This window comes from Periplaneta americana, chromosome 13 (assembly GCF_040183065.1).
Source record: "Periplaneta americana isolate PAMFEO1 chromosome 13, P.americana_PAMFEO1_priV1, whole genome shotgun sequence".
In the NCBI taxonomy this organism is placed as follows: domain Eukaryota; kingdom Metazoa; phylum Arthropoda; class Insecta; order Blattodea; family Blattidae; genus Periplaneta; species Periplaneta americana.
In genome coordinates this window covers 48,698,962-48,717,492 of record NC_091129.1, presented here as the reverse complement: position 1 = coordinate 48,717,492, position 18,531 = coordinate 48,698,962, and the positions used below count along the sequence as shown (strand labels likewise).

General features: G+C 36.2%; 1 protein-coding gene across 3 annotated transcripts in view; it reads left to right on the top strand.

The window, feature by feature from the left end:
• The first annotated feature begins 5,016 nt into the window (after positions 1–5,016).
• The window catches only part of LOC138711865 (cyclin-L1-like), a 196,650-nt gene continuing 183,135 nt past the window's right edge, over positions 5,017–18,531 (top strand). The window contains exon 1 of one of the 3 annotated variants that reach the window (XM_069843119.1): positions 5,017–5,397. In XM_069843119.1, coding sequence (XP_069699220.1) covers positions 5,173–5,397 — 225 coding nt within the window. In that variant the 5' untranslated portion in view covers positions 5,017–5,172. The remainder of the gene's footprint in view (positions 5,398–18,531) is intronic. The other 2 variants (XM_069843117.1, XM_069843118.1) reach the window with 2 other exon arrangements.

Genomic DNA, 18,531 nt, shown 5'->3' with positions numbered 1-18,531 from the left:
CTGCTTATACAAGAAGACGATGAGCTGTAGCTTATAAGAAGTAGGCTTATTTCGAAGACAAACGATTAATCAAATAAATGGTTCACTAGTAATAAAGTTAAACTAAATACGGATAAAACCGCTACAATTCCGTTTCAAACACAGTAATAGCAATCAAGTATTAAAATTGTATTTCGACACTCGCATCCAAAATAACGCAAAACTCTGGGGTAGGTCGTATTGTTGTTAGTATTTTGACTGGAAGGACATGAAAGAACATAATTGAGCACCCACGTGCAATAATGGGGTAAGTATGAATATATTTCGTAACTACTTACCCCATTATTGTACGTGGGTGCTCAATTATACACTAATAATTATATGTGGTGCCACAGCCCTTGAAAGGCTCAGACAGACCAGCCGGCTGTTGGCCTCACGTTCACATTTCGATAATAATTATACTTTACTGTAGGTAACAAAAAAACTGAAAGCGTGTTTTGTCATGTTTCACCCACGTTACAAGCTTGGAGGTAAAGGTTGTTTACTACAGATAGGGCCTACTTTCATTCTATATCTTATGGTATAGTAAATAGTTTTGCAACGTGTAGAGACTCGGAAAACAATTTAATAAAATCATCCGAATCATACTCGTTCATTTTATAGGCAATCTTGCAGGTCGTATTTAAAAGAACCTAAGAATATTAACATTTTCTTCAGTATATTTGCTAGGACTTTTTGTCATACTACATGACAATTTTGCTTAGGTTATTCTTTTAAGCATTCCTTCTAGGAATAGCTCAAGTGTTTTAAATTTAGCGTACATAAGTTTAGATTAAGTTCCTAGCACGTATTTGACGAAATACTAGGTTTTTCCACTTCAGTTTAACTGATTCATGCAAACAAAATTAAGACAGCTGACGATTCTAACGTCAGTTATCACCACGCCCACTTTGTTTTGGGCGCATAAGTTCATTACCGACGGTCATTCAATTTTCTTCAAACATGGCGGCGCAATGACCACTCTATATCTTTCTCTTTCTAACTCGTTGGACAAAATACTACAACTGGTAGTATCTTTGTAACTGTTGTGTTGGTATAACGGTCGGTACTGGCGGTCTTGAAAACTAAATAATAGTTTGGGATTGCGCACACTATGCATAAATACGGTTATACCACAGTCTAATAGATACAGTCACGCAACTCATACGTATAAAATATGCCAACATTTGACAGCTGGCGCGACAGTAGCCCTCTAGCGGCAGGCAAGTTAAAAGTGTGCACACGACTTATGATAACACATCAGAAAACAGGTTTTGCGTAGTTTATTTTATATTTTTATGCTATACAGTAAGTGTATATGGTTCTTATTAATTCTACTTTAGAATCCTGGAAGAATTTCACACGCAGCTAATCTACAAGTTTCAGAAGCTGGGAATAAAAGTAATTCTTTCTGCTCCTTACAACTGAATCATGGCTCTGATCACGTATCATGGTTTGAAATAATATAATTGTTCGTGCGTGGTCGGTTAATTCATTCATTCCTAAATATATTTATGAATCACTGGAGCTTTGTATTTCCAGTGAGAAGAGTAAAAATTAGTAGCTTCAGAATTGTAGGGCATATCTCGTAGGGTACATCGCGTGGTGAACTCCTCTCCCTATTTCCTGATAAATTAACGATTTTGCATACCGCAAATTGGGGTAAACTTGAAAATAAAGAAAAGGGGAGGATTTAAACATTAATATGAAGTTCATTATTTTTCCATTTCTTAAGAACCTGTATTTCCTTTATTATTTTGAGTCACAAATAGCACTGATGTTATGGTTTAAATTTTTATGGCAAGTTTACCGCATTTTACATTACATTTCCAGTTTTCACACATAATGCCTAAGTTTAACTTATCCTACCTATATAATACGTAATTTACATGCACTTACTGTTAATATGACGTAGGTGAGAGCAAATAAATGAACACACAATTTTGTTAAAGAAATTGTAACTTCAATTAACTCAGAAAATGTAGGCCTAATTTTAATTTCAGAGCAGAAGTGATGTAAGTCAAAAATGGGTAATTAGGGGTTAAAGTAAACATACTGTAAAATACAGCGCAAGGTGGCAGTTAATATTGAATGTATTTAAACTATTAATAGTCGGTGAATAGAACGAAGGATATATTAATTGCTACTTTGCGCTGTATTTTACAGAATTCTTACTTTAAACCTCATTACCTGCTTTTGACTTACACCACTTCTGCACTGAACGGCTCAAATAATCACTGGGAATGTAAAATCAACACCAATAACAATCATGCAAATTATTACAGAAAAGATTGCTTTTTATATTAAATTTAAAAAGGCTCTTTTATTTCTTGAGAACTTAATACGTCTGCCACATGAATCTACACTAACACATCAGAAATTTATCGACACAGTCTGGATTTATTCAAGAAGTGAATATTTTGCAAAAGGATTACTATACTCCATGAATTCTTGCAAAATTAATACCATGATACCTACTTGAATGCTATATAACATTCAACTTTTTAAAAATATAAAGAAAAAAACACGAATACAAATATTATGGAATTACTTGCATTAAAAACTGTAGATATATTATCCAAAATCGGAATGGTTACACATTTACACATATGATCTCTGCAAAAAAATAATATACTGTAACAGGTATTTACTTTGTTTTTATTTAAACTGTTCTTCCTGACATACAAATAGGTAACCGATAACTAATAAATGTTTTATAGAACACAATACGTAGGCTATCTACAACGTGGATTATTGGTTTATGACTGAGTTATGATTTTCTCTTGGTCTTTAGGGAATCTGAAGAACGACAAATTCGGAGATTTAAACTTGTTGTTACTGCAATTTTCGTCATTGCACACATTGCCTTTATTCCGACGCATGATTAAAACGTTATTATAACATCTCGCATCCCTTTAAAGCACGTGCTGGCTGTGTCAACCCTATGACCAGTGCCTTGCCTGCCGCTTGGGCGCTAGTGTCGCGAATGTTGGCAAAAAAAGTGTTGAAGTTGCGCGACTGTATGTATAAGACTGTGGTTATACTATATCCTGTATTGTTTCCCTGATAGATTTCACACGCTTTCTACACTCGAGAATGTGATATCTCCCGCATTGGACCCCGCATAGTTCACAGATACACATTTCGCTTGCGGGGTGGTATCTCTTGGTTGCACACACTCTGTGATGATATCCGTGCGTCGCTAGCCCTGTGGTCAGCCATCTTGTGTCGTAGTCGGCATTCGTCCAGTCTCGCTGTATCATTGCATTCGTTGTGTAGAAATCCTCTGTGATCTCCTACCGTTTCTGTCTTCTTTCTTCCACTACTTTCTTGTAGCTCTCCGTGGCTGGTAGTAGCATCCTCAGTCGTAAGTCGTCCAGAAAGAAGGTTTCCCGTGCTAACTTGTATGCGTACCTTGACAATGAGTATTTGGAGAGTCCGAGTGCCCTCTTCAAGTATCTTGATTTTATACTTTCCAGATCTCTCATTTGTTTTTCGCTTAGATATTCCCATATCATTTCCAGACCGTATGTGCAGGTAGGCCAGATTTTAGCTTCAAAAAGTTTCATCGCTGAGCTCATGGACATATCTGAGAGATTTCCAATACTGTTGATGCTCCTTATTGCGGCTATTTGTTTCTCTTTTAAGTGCACAGCGAATGTCGTCCCTGTTGTTTATATTGTTACACCCAAATATTTGAAGGTACTCTTTCGGTTGACTATTTTCCCATTACACATTATTCTCTCTCTCCGTAACTCTTCCTCCCCTTCTAAATACTACAAGATCGGTCTTATCTTCATTTATCTTCATTTCATTTTCTGCCGCCCACTTCCCTAGTATGTCCGTGGCTTTCTGGAGGTCCTCAACATTCTCTGACGCTAGTGCCATGTCATCAGCGTATATGTATATACTCGATTTGGTGTTTGCTTTTATTGCCATTCCCACGTCGTGCGTTAGTATATTGAACAGTATTGGACTCATAGGATCGCCCTGTAATACGCCGTTTTTTTTACTGATCCAGTTTGATTCGCCCACACTATCGTTTATCTGGATGTAATTTTCTGCCATTATATTTCCAATGAGTCTTGTTAGGGTTGATCGTCCAAGCATATCCTCTAGTTTTGTCATAAGTAGTTGCCGATTCACTGAGTCGAACGCCTTCTGATAATCGATAAACAGAACATATAACTTCATCTGCTTTTCTGTAATTGCATTCTGTATTTCCTGCAGAAGATTGCTCACAGCCATCAGGGTCGATCTCTTCGGTCTAAAGCCGAATTGTTCTTCTGGGAGAAGTGGTTCTATCCGTCTGATTACTCTGTTGGCAATGGCTCTGGTAAGAACTTTAAGTCCTGCGGACTCCAGTGCAATCCCTCTGTATGAATCTGGATTGTTGGTATCCCCTTTCCCCTTATATAGAAGTTTCAGCTTGGATTTTCTCCATTCTTCGGGGATTTCTCCTTCTTCCAGGCATTTGTTCAGCAGGGCTGTCCATGTTTCCGTCAGAATAGGTGCTGCCATTTTCAGGTGTTCATTACTTATTCCATCTGGACCTGGGGCTCTGTTGTTCCTTCCTGTAGCAATAACTCTATCTATTTCGTCTACTTCGAATGGGGGTTCCTTGTTTATCGTCTCATCATTGCATTTCAAGGGTCACGTTTCTCTCTGGCATATTATATCTTTTATGTGGTTCTCCCACGTCTGTATCGGAATATCTACTGGGAATCTAGGTTGCCGCGTACGTATAGCTTTGTATGGATCAACCTCTATATCCTCTATCCTCTCAGCACACGAGCGAACCATACTCAACCAAACAAATGGCCGCCCGTCGGCTGTTCAATTTGGGAGCATAACACTAGCGCCAGTGAGCTGTCTAGCGGTTATTTAGTAAGTCTATGATAGCAGCCGGCGACGATATTAGAAACTCCTTGGTGTAGTACGACAATTTTTGTAGGTTGGTATGACGGGTGCGTTTCCTTTGTCTGGTAACCCTGATAGTGTAAGCAAGTGTAAGCTCGTTGGTAGTGCGTTCACTCAATGATAAAAAGACGCAGTTCGCTGTTCCGACATCTTGGTTATTTCTGCAAATGGTTCATATTGTGGAATTAGTGGATTGTGGTTTATTACATAGTGCATATCTTGTGTCTCAATAAAATGGGTACACCGAGACAAGACAATCATAGTTCCTCGGCTGTTAAACCTGTAACAAAACCGTACGGTAGAATTGTTTTAACTTTGAAAAACTGTCTTTTACCTGAGGAAAAACTCAGTCCCACTCCATCACAAAATGATGGATTGGACCAAGAAACAGAGACTGATTTAAGAATACTAGGTTGCGAATTAATACAGACTGCGGGTATATTATTAAAGCTTCCACAAGTAAGTCTAATAATAATAATAATAATAATAATTTTGCAATGTTCGTAGATTTTACTTGTTAGCTCTTAAATAGTAGCAAATTGGATATGGGTCTAGACTACTTAATATTGTGCAATATAGGCCTATGATACGAAGATGAATTTCCCCAGATTTGTGCAACTTTATTTTCATAAAAGGAGGCGATTAAACTAGCGCTGAGGTAGTTCTCGTACTCCGCTTATAGACCTGCGTACACCTTGCATATACAAATCTGACAAGTTAGATTTGGTTAGTTTAGGCTTGTGTTGTGATTTGCATATACGATCAACTGCATCTCCACAAAAAATCCCATTTAAATTCAATGATTTTCACTTCTGAAATCCTTAACTTAACCTCTCTGAAATTGCTGCTTATCTTTGTGTAGCTTATTTAATTGGTCTTAATGCTGTTTTATATTTTTATTAAGCGCCAATGGGAGTTTGGGAGCGACAGGATACAAGCGGAGGTATGGAGGGGACGATATAAAATAATTGGTAGATCCAAGGAAGAGTTGCTGTTTTCCCGATCAATAAGTTGGATAAATGTAATAGGTCTATATCACGTAACGTATATCCGCACATTACAGTGCAAGTACGAAAAACTTTTAATAAAAAGTGACAATTTAACTTATCTCAATAAGATTAATAGAATACTAAAGGAGTAGTGTAATGAATCGATTTAATATAGCTTACGTATAGTAACACAATGATTCGGATATTTATCATTTTAGTTCCTTGTACAATATTAAGTTAATTAAATGGATAAATTTCAGAACACGGATTCCTTCCTTTCCCTCTTACCTCAAAATTCCAACCTTGTGCACTGAAAAGTGCCTTTTTAAGCATGGTGATGCGCATTTGACAAACGCAGACAAATCTGCCCTTTTTAGTATTTTGAGATATAATTGTCAGTGAGGAATCCGTATACTGAAATTTTCCCCGTACATTTATGGCAATGCATTTCTCTGCCCTACAGTACAGCAGACTACCAGATAATCATGCCGTAGTTGACACCCCTTGCGTGGAATACTGATACGTGCAAGGAATATTGAAAACAAAAGTTTAGTTGCGGATATGAGCAGGGTAGGCAGATGGTGTTATGAATTTTCGTAATCAGCATGTGTGGACTGATGAAAATCACCATGCATTTGAAGAAACAAGGCACTGATTCTCAATCAACATATGGGCGACGTTCTTGGTGATAGATTAATAGGGCCATACGTGCTACCACAGAGATTAACTGGAGCTTGTTATCAAGACTTTTTTGTATTAATGCATTGCCTATCTTGCTGGAGAATGTGCCATGTCAGCTAAGGCTACAGATGTGGTTCATGCACGATGTCACATCAGCACATTTTCTCTGCACTGTGCGTGAACACCTGTTGCTAACATTTAAGGACTGCTGGATTGGTCGGGGAGGTCTCATACCTTGGCCTGCTTGTTCCCCAAACCTAAATCGCCTAGACTTATGGTTATGGGGACACATGAAGGAATTGGTCTACGCCACTCCAATCAACAATATGCAGACACTACAGGATCGAGTCTTCAATGCATGTCAGTACATACAAGAACAACCAGATCATTTTCAAAGAATGCGTGATTCTTTATGGTGAAGGGCAGAGGAATGCATTGCCATGAATGGACGTCACATTGAGCACTTCTTATGAACATGTGTTCACATTTCAGAAAGTATGTGTTGTAGGACTCATGTTTATTAGATATTGTTTTCTTGTTTTGATGCATACTATTACCTCCTAAAATATTGGATACTTTTTTTTTTAACACTCTGAATTATTGGTTAAGGGAAAACACTCTTCTTTTATAAACAGACTACCATGGCTGACTAGTATGGTGTCTTTTAATATTAAACTTCATGTCCACTAAAATTCTTTTTTAAGTCTAAGATTGTCTCTTTTAAAAGCACATGGACTTCCCATGTACTAGTTTTGCGTATCCTTATCCTATGTTACGATGAAATAAATACTTATTTAGGGGTATTTCTACTTACAGTTTTTAAGATATTAGTTACAATGTGTCGCCTCACACAAAAGACTCGTTTACACGCATATCCAAAGCAACTGCAATTTAGTACACTGTTTGTATAAAAAATTACCTAGGTAATTGTCCAGGAAAGCTACACCAAAGAAGGCACACTTCACTTCTTTCTGTGAGAAGTATATGACTTAGTGATACGCACAACGTTTTAGTTTGTAGCTACTTTCAACATAACTGTTTGATGCTTATCTGTATATTCTAATGCACTGTTGAAAGTGTCTGTGGCTGCAAACTAAAATCACGTGTTTATAATTGTGTTATCTCGTCTTGCGTATTTTGTCTTGCATGACTATATTGAATTAAGCACTAGTAGGGCCTAGCATCGAATTTTGTCATAAAATATTCAACATTAGTGCTATCGTACTTTCTCTTCAAAGCATAGGCCTAAATTTAAGCCTACATTTTGTAAAAGTATATGCCATATGTATTTGCTGTATACAGTATGCATAGGCCTGCCTTTATTAAATTTAAACTTATTGACTGAAATACAGAATACTGGTACAGGTATCTTCTTTTCAAAGTTTTTGTGTTGATTCTGGTGATGATGATGATGTCCGTTGTTTTTATAGCAGTTTTTTGATGAGTGTTATGGTGTAATGGTGACTGCAGTTGTAGACTACTAGTTGATTTTAAATTGCTTTGCTTTTGACTTTCATTTGTATGAGATGAAGTTGCTGATGAAAGTGGGAGGTTGTTCCATCAGGTGATTTCGTATAGGCCTACTATTTCCAAGAATTTAGTGAATTTGTTGTAGTCTGATTGTTAATTTCGCAGTTATTATTGTTTAGTCATCTGTCCGAAGGCAGGTTTGAATCTCATGAGTGACAGTATCACTCATGAGATTGAACATATTTTATGTTACCAAATATCCAGTGTGGTATTTTTCTTGGTAGGCTAATTAAGTACTGGTAAGCATCAACCAGGAAAATTTAATTATAATATGTGTCATCCCAACCCGACAGTCAACTTGACCTCAGATTTTTATGAAACTTCAAGGAATCATTGTCGCCAATGGTCTAAATTAAAATATATGTTTAGGAAAGTTATATATTGTTAGGTTTTGATAAGTCCTATACAGTTGTACACCTCATTTTAAAGGGAATTTCACAAGGTACAATTTGATATGTGCCAAACATTCAGAACAACCCTGAGGTTCACTCAGCCTTCTATAAAATTGAGTACCGGATCTTTCCTGGGGGGAAAAGGCAGTTAGAGTGTGGTTCCGAACATACCACCTCATTCTAGTGCCAAGGTCATGGAAAGCATGGGGCTCTATCTCCATGGCCCCCAAGTACCTTTTACAATTTGTTATGTCATTTGACTATCTTTGGCAAAAGAAAACTGAAGAAATAAAAAAAAACTTTTTCTAAAACATTTTTGAGATTTATTTTTTTAGTTACAAAAATATGTTTTCAAGGTGAAACTTCGATTACCGGTACCTCCCCACACTACACATGTGAGAGAAATTGTACTTAAATAATTTGAAACTTTCACATTCCTCGGTCTCTACTAATCCACTAACCTTGTCACATACCTCGGCCTCATGTTATTGAGCTATCCCCTCATTTAACTCATCTAACCCATACTTACTTACAAATGGCTTTTAGGGAACCCGTAGGGTTCATTGCCATCCTCACATAAGCCCGCCATCGGTCCCTATCCTGTGCAAGATTAATCCACTCTCTATCATCATACCCCATCTCCCTCAAATCCATTTTAATATTATCCTCCCATCTACGTCTCGGCCTCCCCAAAGGTCTTTTTTCCCCTCCTGCCTCCCAACTAACACTCTAATATGCATTTCTGGATTCGCCCATACGTGCTACATGCCCTGCCCATTACAAACGTCTGGATTTAATGTTCCTAATTATGTCAGGTGAAGAATACAATGCATGAAGTACTGCATTGTGTAACTTTCTCCATTCGACTGTAATTTCATCCCTCTTAGCCCCAAATATTTTCCTAAGAACCTTATTCTCAAACACCCTTAATCTCTGTTCCTCTCTCAAAGTAAGAGTCCAAGTTTCACAACCATACAGAACAACCGGTAATATAACTGTTTTATAAATTCTAACTTTCAGATTTTTTGACAGCAGACTAGATGACAAAACCTTCTCAACTGATTAATAACAGAGATTTCCCATATTTATTCTGAGTTTAATTTCCTACTGAGTGTCAGTTATATTTGTTACTGTTGCTCCAAGATATTTGAATTTTTCAACCTCTTTGAAGGATAAATCTCCAATTTTTATATTCTCGTTCCGTACAATATTCTTGTCATCAGACATAATCATATACTTTGTCTTTTCAGGATTTACTTCCAAACCTATCGCTTTACTTGCTTTAAGTAAAATTTCCGTGTTTTCCCTAATTGTTTGTGGATTTTGTCCTAACATATTCACGTCATCCACATAGACAAGAAGCTGATGTAACCCATTTAATTCCAAACCCTGTCTGTTATCCTGAACTTCTCTAATGGCATATTCTAGAGCGAAGTTAAAAAGTAAAGGTGATAGTGCATCTCCTTGCTTTAGCCTGCAGTGAATTGGAAAAGCATCAGATAGAAACTGGCCTATACGGACTCTGCTGTACATTTCACTGAGACACATTTTAATTAATTGAACTAGTTTCTTGGGAATACCAAATTCAATAGGAATCTATATATATAATTTGAACTGGTAATGGAAATTACGGGAAAACGGCTGAACGGATTTTAATAAATGACCCCACATTTTGAAGCTTGGAACCTAAAGTTTTTCAGAAAAATAGTAGTTTTCAGTGAAATGTCAATTTTCCTACATCATTTTCCTATTTTCTAAAATCCATCTGTCGTCAGTTTTGAGAACTAAGTAATGCCTTTCAGAATAAAACAAAACACACACACTACAATAAACAATATTATACGAAGGTCATGACCTGCAAGATTGCTCATATTTAGAGCTCAGATTCAGACACCATAATCTTAATATATCGATCTTCATATGTGTAATTTTTTTTAGAACATCTCAAGACTTACTAAAAATAATTTACAGGTCTGATTCTCTGATGTGTAATTTTCTTAGTGCAGCTGTGTATTGGATTTTAAAAACTACAAAACTTAAGAAAGTTTGATGACATTATTACCATTAAAATTAAATATTACACTGATAAACAAGTGGTAGATATCTGAAGTGATGTTTACTGTTTGTAATGTAATTTTTCATGCTGATTTCAAATCTGAAAACCGTTTTGCTCTATCACGTCAGGTTTTGAAATTACAGACGAAATTTGATTTTTACATGGAACGCAGTCGAATTTCTTTGTCTTTTTCGTTATTCTTAATGCAATGCTGAAAATTTCCTCGTTTGTGTTCTGTTGCATTAATATCTTTCATTTGTATCTTTTTTACTTATTTTCATTGACAATGACATTGGACGGTGGATATTACGGCATCCAGAGGTTGTAGAAATTCACCAGAAGTGTTTTGCTACGTGTGCGGCTATGTAATAGACAAATCCCATTGGAAGACTTTTACGCCGTTTGCGAAGAAAGCATATGAACTATACTTTGATTCGAAGGTGGATAGTAGTAAGTCGTAGGCACCACAGTTCATCTGTTCGATCTGTGCATGCAACTTGCGCGGTTGGTTAAGTAAGGAAAAGAAGATCAACCATCTAGTATTTGGAGTTCCTATGATATGGCGTGAATGAAGCAACGTTTCTTCAGTTTCTAAACCAATTCCATATGATCCCGTCACTTGTCCAATACCAACAGCATCTGGAGAATACACAGTTACTGAAGAAATGCAAGAAGAATGTCCTCTTTCATCTCCTGCCAACGACTCAGACTCTGATTACTACCAACCTGGAGAAGATAATGTTACACTCATACGGGATCATGCGATCTCATACGGGACCTGGCACTAACGAAAGGTCAAGCTGAACTGCACGGTACGTCTTAAACAATTTAATTTCCTTGCACAATGAATTCACAGTTTCGGCACAGACACAAAGAACTTGTTAAGTTCTTTGCAATGAGTGACACTATTTGCTACTCCATGGACGTTCAAGGTTTTATGTCTCGGGGTGGAACACAGCATTGAAGCATGGTGACTATTCATAGACTCATATAGGACAAGTTTGAAGGCAGTATTATTACACAATGGAAACAGAAATGCTTCAGTACCGGTTGCATATTCTACGCACCTGAAAGGGACGTACGAAACCATATCTCTACTTCTTAAAAAAATACGCTATCGCAAGTACAATTGGCGTATCTGTGGTGATTTAAAAGTTATCACAATTCTCATGGGAATGCAGACAGGGTACACCAAGTACAGCTAATTCATCTGCGTGTGGGACAGCAGAGACAGAAAGAACCGCTATATAAAGAAAAATTGGCCAGTCAGAGATAGAATGCAGACAGAAAATAAAATCGTCCTTTGTGTGCTGTTGGTTGAGCATGGCAAAGTTATTATGCCACAGCTTCATATAAAGCTGGAGCTCACGAAGACTTTCATGAAGACACTAGACAATGACTCAGATGCTTTTGGGTACCTGTGTAACAAGTTTCCGAAGTTGAGTTACGAGAAAATGAAAGAAGTGTGTTCATAGGTCCACAAATAAGGAAGATCATTGCCGACAGCCACTTCCAAGACTTACTGGATGATACGCAAAGAGATGCATGGGTGGCATTGAAGTCAGTCGTAGACAATTTCCTTGCAAATAATAAATCAACTGACTATGTGAATGTTGTGCAAAAGTGCATCAGTGCGTACAGACAGCTAGGTTGCAACACATCCCTCAAAATGCATCTCTTCGACTCACATCTTGATTTCTTCCCCGAGAACCTAGATTTAGTCAGCGACGAACATGATCAACGTTTTCATTAAGACATCTCGGTGATGGAGTCACGCTATCAGGGTCGATAGAAGTGCAGCGATGTTGGCTGACTACTGCTGGACGCTTGAGAGCGACATGACAAATGCTCAGCACAAATGAAGTATATTATATATATGTACATATGTATTTTACACATGTATTATACCTTCAACTATGTTATTATTATAATTATGTGCCATGTGGCACATTTCCATAATTTTCTTAGCTAAAGCCATGTTCATTATTACTCCGTGTAGCAATAAATGCTCTACTGAAATTCCTGTCTGTGAGTTCTTAAACATAATGGTTGATGTCTTATATCTCAAGAACGGTGGGTAATAGAGACAAATGGTTTGCATATTCGGAATCAGCATGTTCCAGTTGTCTTAGAAAGCTTGTTGGATACCAAGATATCCACCGAAAGTGTTATTTTGTTATTCAGTGTTATTACAGTTTATGCCATGATATATTTGTCACTAATGATACACATTAATGCTATTGATATATTGATATGAAATTGAAACCTTTTGGGATTGTATAAGTAGATGTACAGAATATCTTAAATGAGACATTTATATCTATAATTTACAGAGTAACGGATCTTCATATCTATAATTTACAGAGTAACGGCTACAGTATATATATGTTACTGAAAATTACAAAGCTTACATAAGATAATATTGTTATTAAAAATGTAATACTTTTACAATTGAAGACCTCCCTCGAATAAGGATGTAACCAACAAATCTATAATTCGTGTTAGAGGAGAAAAGAAAATAATTTCAGAGGCATATTTTGTTAGGTCTATATTCACTAGCAGAACCATTTGATTCATCAAAGATACAAGTTTATTCAGTTATTAGAGCAATTCTTTTATTGTTATAAATGAATGCTTCAAAATTCCCTTTTCTCCGAAGTTACATATTTCATTAATTTGATGTTACATCCTTTTTCGAGGGAAGTCTTCAATTATTAATCAAGTGGTTTGGGTCTTTTCATATATTTAATGGCGGGGCGGTGTAGATACTTATACTGTATATGTGATTCTCTAATTTTATAGGATGCAGTGCAGTAATATGGAAGAGGCATTACTAAATTGAGTCATGCTTCTTATTTAGCTGCATCTTTAAACTACATCTAAATTAATTTCATATTCCTTTGGATTAATCGATTATATCTGTAATCGCTGTCAATCATATCATTTTGGTGTAAGGAGAACTCGAAGAACTGAAGATGGATCTGTTCAAGAAAAAAAAAAACATTGAGAGGGAAGCTTTTTAAAAGATATATTTTTGACAGAGTTACACTTCATTAGTTATTATGTTGCTTTACATGTTGCATCTCAATATTATGGAAGCAAATAACTTTCAAAATGCCTGGTAATCTTTCTGAAAAATAAATCAAAAAACTTTTATTTGAACTTCTAATTAACTACGTTTGCAGCATTTGCTGCACAAGCCACTAGTATCATATAATGCTTCTCTCCTAACCGAGTCATATGCCTTTTTGAAATCTATGAATAACTGATGTAGTGTTCCCTTATACTCCCATTTTTTCCTCCAATATCTGTCAAATACAAAAAATCTGATCAATAGTAGATCTATTACGCCTAAAACCACACTGATGATCCCCAATAATTTCATCTGCATACGGAGTTAATCTTCTCAAAAGAATATTGGACAAAATTTTGTACGACGTCAACAAAAATGATATTCCTCGAAAGTTACCACACTTAGTCTTGTACCCCTTCTTAAAAATAGGTACAACTATGGACTCCTTCCATTGTTCTGGTACAATTTCCTTTTCCCAAATAGCAAGTACAAGTTTATAAATTTCGCTAGATAATGTCCTTCCACCCTCTTGTATTAATTCTGCTGGAATTTGATCGATACCTGGAGACTTGTACTTTTTCAGATTTTCTATCGCAATTTCGACTTCTGAAAGCGTGGGTTCGGGTATAAATGGCTCAGCAGTTTGTATTTGAATTTCGTCCTGATCATTGCTATTTGGCCTGTGTACATTTAGTAGTTGCCCAAAATAGCCTTTCCATCTATTCAGGATTGAATGAGAGTCTCCAAGCAAGTCACCATACTCATCCTTGATCACGTTTACCTGTTTACCATTTGCCTGCTATCCATTCTTAAGTAGCATATCCTTTAGTATCATTTCCTCTTCTGCTAACAACGCCATATCATCAGCAAATTTTATGCACTTTATTCTTCTTCCTCCTACTATCACTCCTCCCATATTATGAATAATAATAATAATAATAATAATGATGATAATAATGATAATAATAATACTGTTAATAACACTACTTTGAAATAACTATGTAAATATTCTAAACTATGTAGAGTTATAATTGGTTATTCACCTCTCTGTTAGGAACTGACCACAGCCACCTTGAATTGACTGATCCACATTGCACAGTACAGTGTGTTATGAAAGAGATACATGCATGGGATCCAGCATATGTTGTAGTCCATTGCGTACTCATCTAACACACGAGTCTGTTATAAGCATGAGGTCTTCATTCTAACCCCATTAAATTTAATAAGGCAGCTTTAAAGTTAAAACCGATTGAAGTTAGTGAGGTGCAATAGATCAGTGGGTTGAAATTGAGCAATAAGAAATAAATTTGTCATTGAAATTAATTTAAAATCTTTATTTTATTAAAGTCTTTAACAGACTTCAAATCATATTCTTCAGCTAATCTAAATACAATTTGCCCCTCCACATTTCTTCATCTGGAGTCCATGATATTTGTTATGGAGAGTACCATAAGTAAACCTGTATTTCTCTATAGCTTTCTATAAGGACATGTTATTATCAGTGACATTCTTTAAAGCCTCACTGATCTGATGTTTATTCATATTACCATAAGTCCTACTGCCACACTTTTGTACACACTATTCATTATTGACCCAGGTCATTCTGTGTGGCTTCTGTTACCTAGAATAAAAAAAAAAATACAATTCTAATGTAAATTCTCAATGCAACTTATTTTTCGGTTATATTACCTCTAAACAGAAAAGAAGTAAAATTGAAGAATAAAAAATATCTATCTCATCCCATCATGTTTAGCTGTTAGTATCTAAATAAAAAAATAGAGGCTCATTCTTTAAAAAATGTAAAGAAATAGCTCATTAACTATTGTTTCACGTATTATTGTAACAATATTACATTGTAATTGTAACTTTTTTTACTTACTTTCCTTAATATTTAAGTGTTAGAAATTTCTGCTTTTCCAATTACATTTTCGAATGTACTTTCAGCATTTTTGTTTAGTCAACTGTCTGAAGACAAGTCTGAACCTTATAAATGATACCAAAAAAGACGCAACTTATGAGGCAACTAAGCCAGGAAGGGTAAGGTGGCAAGTTGTTTTCCCCCTCCATTGCATATATCGCCAATTAACTATATATTACACTAATCAGACTTCAGATTGTATATAACAATTGGATGGAGATACACATATTTTGAAAAAAATTGAAATATTTGCAGATATGTTGTTGGCTGTATTATTTACAGTATGTTGTGTGATGTCTTAACAAAGAAAATCCGTACAATTTTAATGTTTATTTAATTATGTTTGGACCATCAGTGTTTCCGCGTTAGGAAGTCCACACAAACTTTCATTTTCCGTGAATATTCGAACCTAAAATTTGTGTATTATTTGTCTTGTATGATGTGTTTTAATAAGGAAAATCTACACAGTTTTTATGTTTATTCAATTATGAGCAAGTGATAGAGAAGTATGCTTCACATGGCTGCAGTTTCAACATTTGGCACCATGAATATGAACTTTTTTTTTTTGTATATACCGGTATTTATTCAATTATCTGGCAAAATCTCATTTCTGGAAATAGCCTGGTCTCTTTGGTGCTGGATAAGAGGGATTCTACTGTATTACCTCTCGAATGTGCTTTATTTCGCATTGGATCATGGCAGGTAACATTTTTTTTTTTTTTTTAAATAATAAGACCCCAGTTCTTTGAATGACATTTCTTGACTTCATAATGTGCTTTATTGCTACTTCTCGAATGTGCATTATTTCGTATTGGATCATGGCAAGTAACATATTTTTTTTCAGAATGTTGGAAAAACCCTGTTTCTTTCAATTACATTGCGCACAATCACTTCCATATGTCCAGATAAGTAAGCCAATTTTTTAATTATGCCAAGCACGTGCTTTGGAGCGTCTCTGACCTGTGGAAAAGTCTTGACTTTAAATCAGATTGGAGCATACACTTTCATTATAAATTCTGTTAAAATTATTAAGTGTTCCAATGGATACACAAATCCGAAGTACTCTACTGGCTATATTTAGCCACCTGGAGTGAGCCATGTTACCTGATCCTCTATTGGCCAGAACTGGTTTTTTTTTACTCATACCTTCTAAAATAGCAAGCCAAATGTTGTATATACTGTATATTTTTTTTTTATCTCTACTTAAATCCTGTGGGTCAACAGTGGGCAATTTGACAGGGATTGCATTGAAATGAACCATTTTTAGGTGCTTACAAGATTGACGACTCTGTTCAGTTCTTCCAGAAGATTGATTTAGAACTGACGTCATTTCGTCCAGTTCTTGAAATGTCAGTGGTAATTCATTACAATTAACTATCAAATGAACCAACCAACATAAAGTTTGTCCTAGGAAATGTTCTAACATTGATATCAATCCATTTTCCATTCCTGTATTGATGACTGTGCCATCGGAACCAGTTGCAACCAGTTTATTCGAGTTTATATTATTTATTTTGAGGAAATTTAAGAATCCATATGATAATATTTTTGGCAGAGCCACTGTCCGGTTTCACATGACCTATATAGACTGAACCAGGTTCTGATAAAATAACCACGTGTTCTTCCTTTATAATTCTCCAATGAAAATGTTCTTCTCTCTTTTCTTGTTCAATAGTACTATCTTTTGTCTCATCAAAGTAAATACTTAAGCATTCAGGTGGTATCGAAGTGCTCTATAAAATGGTTATGTTCTATTTCATGTTGTTTCTTCACTAGAGGCCCTGAGTAGAATGCTCTTGAAATTTTGTATCATCTATGATGTAACTTAGAATTTAAAAATTTAAGCTCAGTGTGCTGCCTGAAGATAATGTTTCAAATCAAAATAATTTTGTGGATACAGTTAGTTTGCCCTTTGGCAACTATTGAACACATAGGTGAACAAAAAATTGAAATTTTAATTTTTTACTCCACCCTAATGTACACTTAGCGGCAAAAAGAATGAGCCGACTCTTGGTCGATAGAAATGCTAAGTTATATCGCGCGGTTCACTTGTGTAAACATAACCCACTGTAAGGCATTGCTGTGGTGTCTCTTCATTGAAAGTCGTCCGTCTATAACGTAGTAAACCTTACGAGCAGTTTGTGATCCAGTGGTAAGAAGTCTGACATCCGTACCAGAGGTTGAGAGTTCGCCTCCCGGTACGGTAAAATTATTATTCTTTTATTTCAACTTTTACTTAATTTATTAGTTTAAATGTGAAATGGCATTTGTTAACAAACTTCGTTATGCCTACCTTGTAAAAATATTATTGCCCATCACCTGTGGGCTATTAATAGGTGAGACCTGGCCTGTATAAACAAAAATACTTGTTTCACATCCTAAAAAACCGGACGCATATCAAACACAAATAAATAATTAAATTAACAAAAACAAACAATTTTTTAATATATTAACAAAACAAGGCCTGTGGTGGGGACTAGTATCTAGTCCACAAACCACCTGCGTCAACAACTGCCCTCATTCTGCGTGGCATGGAGTCCACAAGATTATGGAATAGGTCTAAATTCTTGGCCATCTCCTCCCACGCATCTAGAACTCTGTCCCACAATTCCTCAGGTGTCCGAATGGGTGGTTGTTCTGCCCAGTTAGAGCGGATAATCCTTTTGACTGCAGCCCACAAATTTTGAATCTGATTCATAACTGGTGAATTCGGAGGCCAGTCGACTGGGTCGACATCACGCCTCATCGTAAACCATCTTTGAATCTGGTTGGCGCTGTGTATCGGATGATTATCCTGCTGGAAGAAAAGTGTTCCTTCTGGATATCGTTTTCGGGCGGAAGGGATCATTACATTTGCCAAAATGTGTTTGTAGATTTCTGCTGTAAACTGCCCGTGGATGCGTTCCAGAAGTCCTGCCCCATCGTATGACATGCGACCCTCACGCAACCCGACT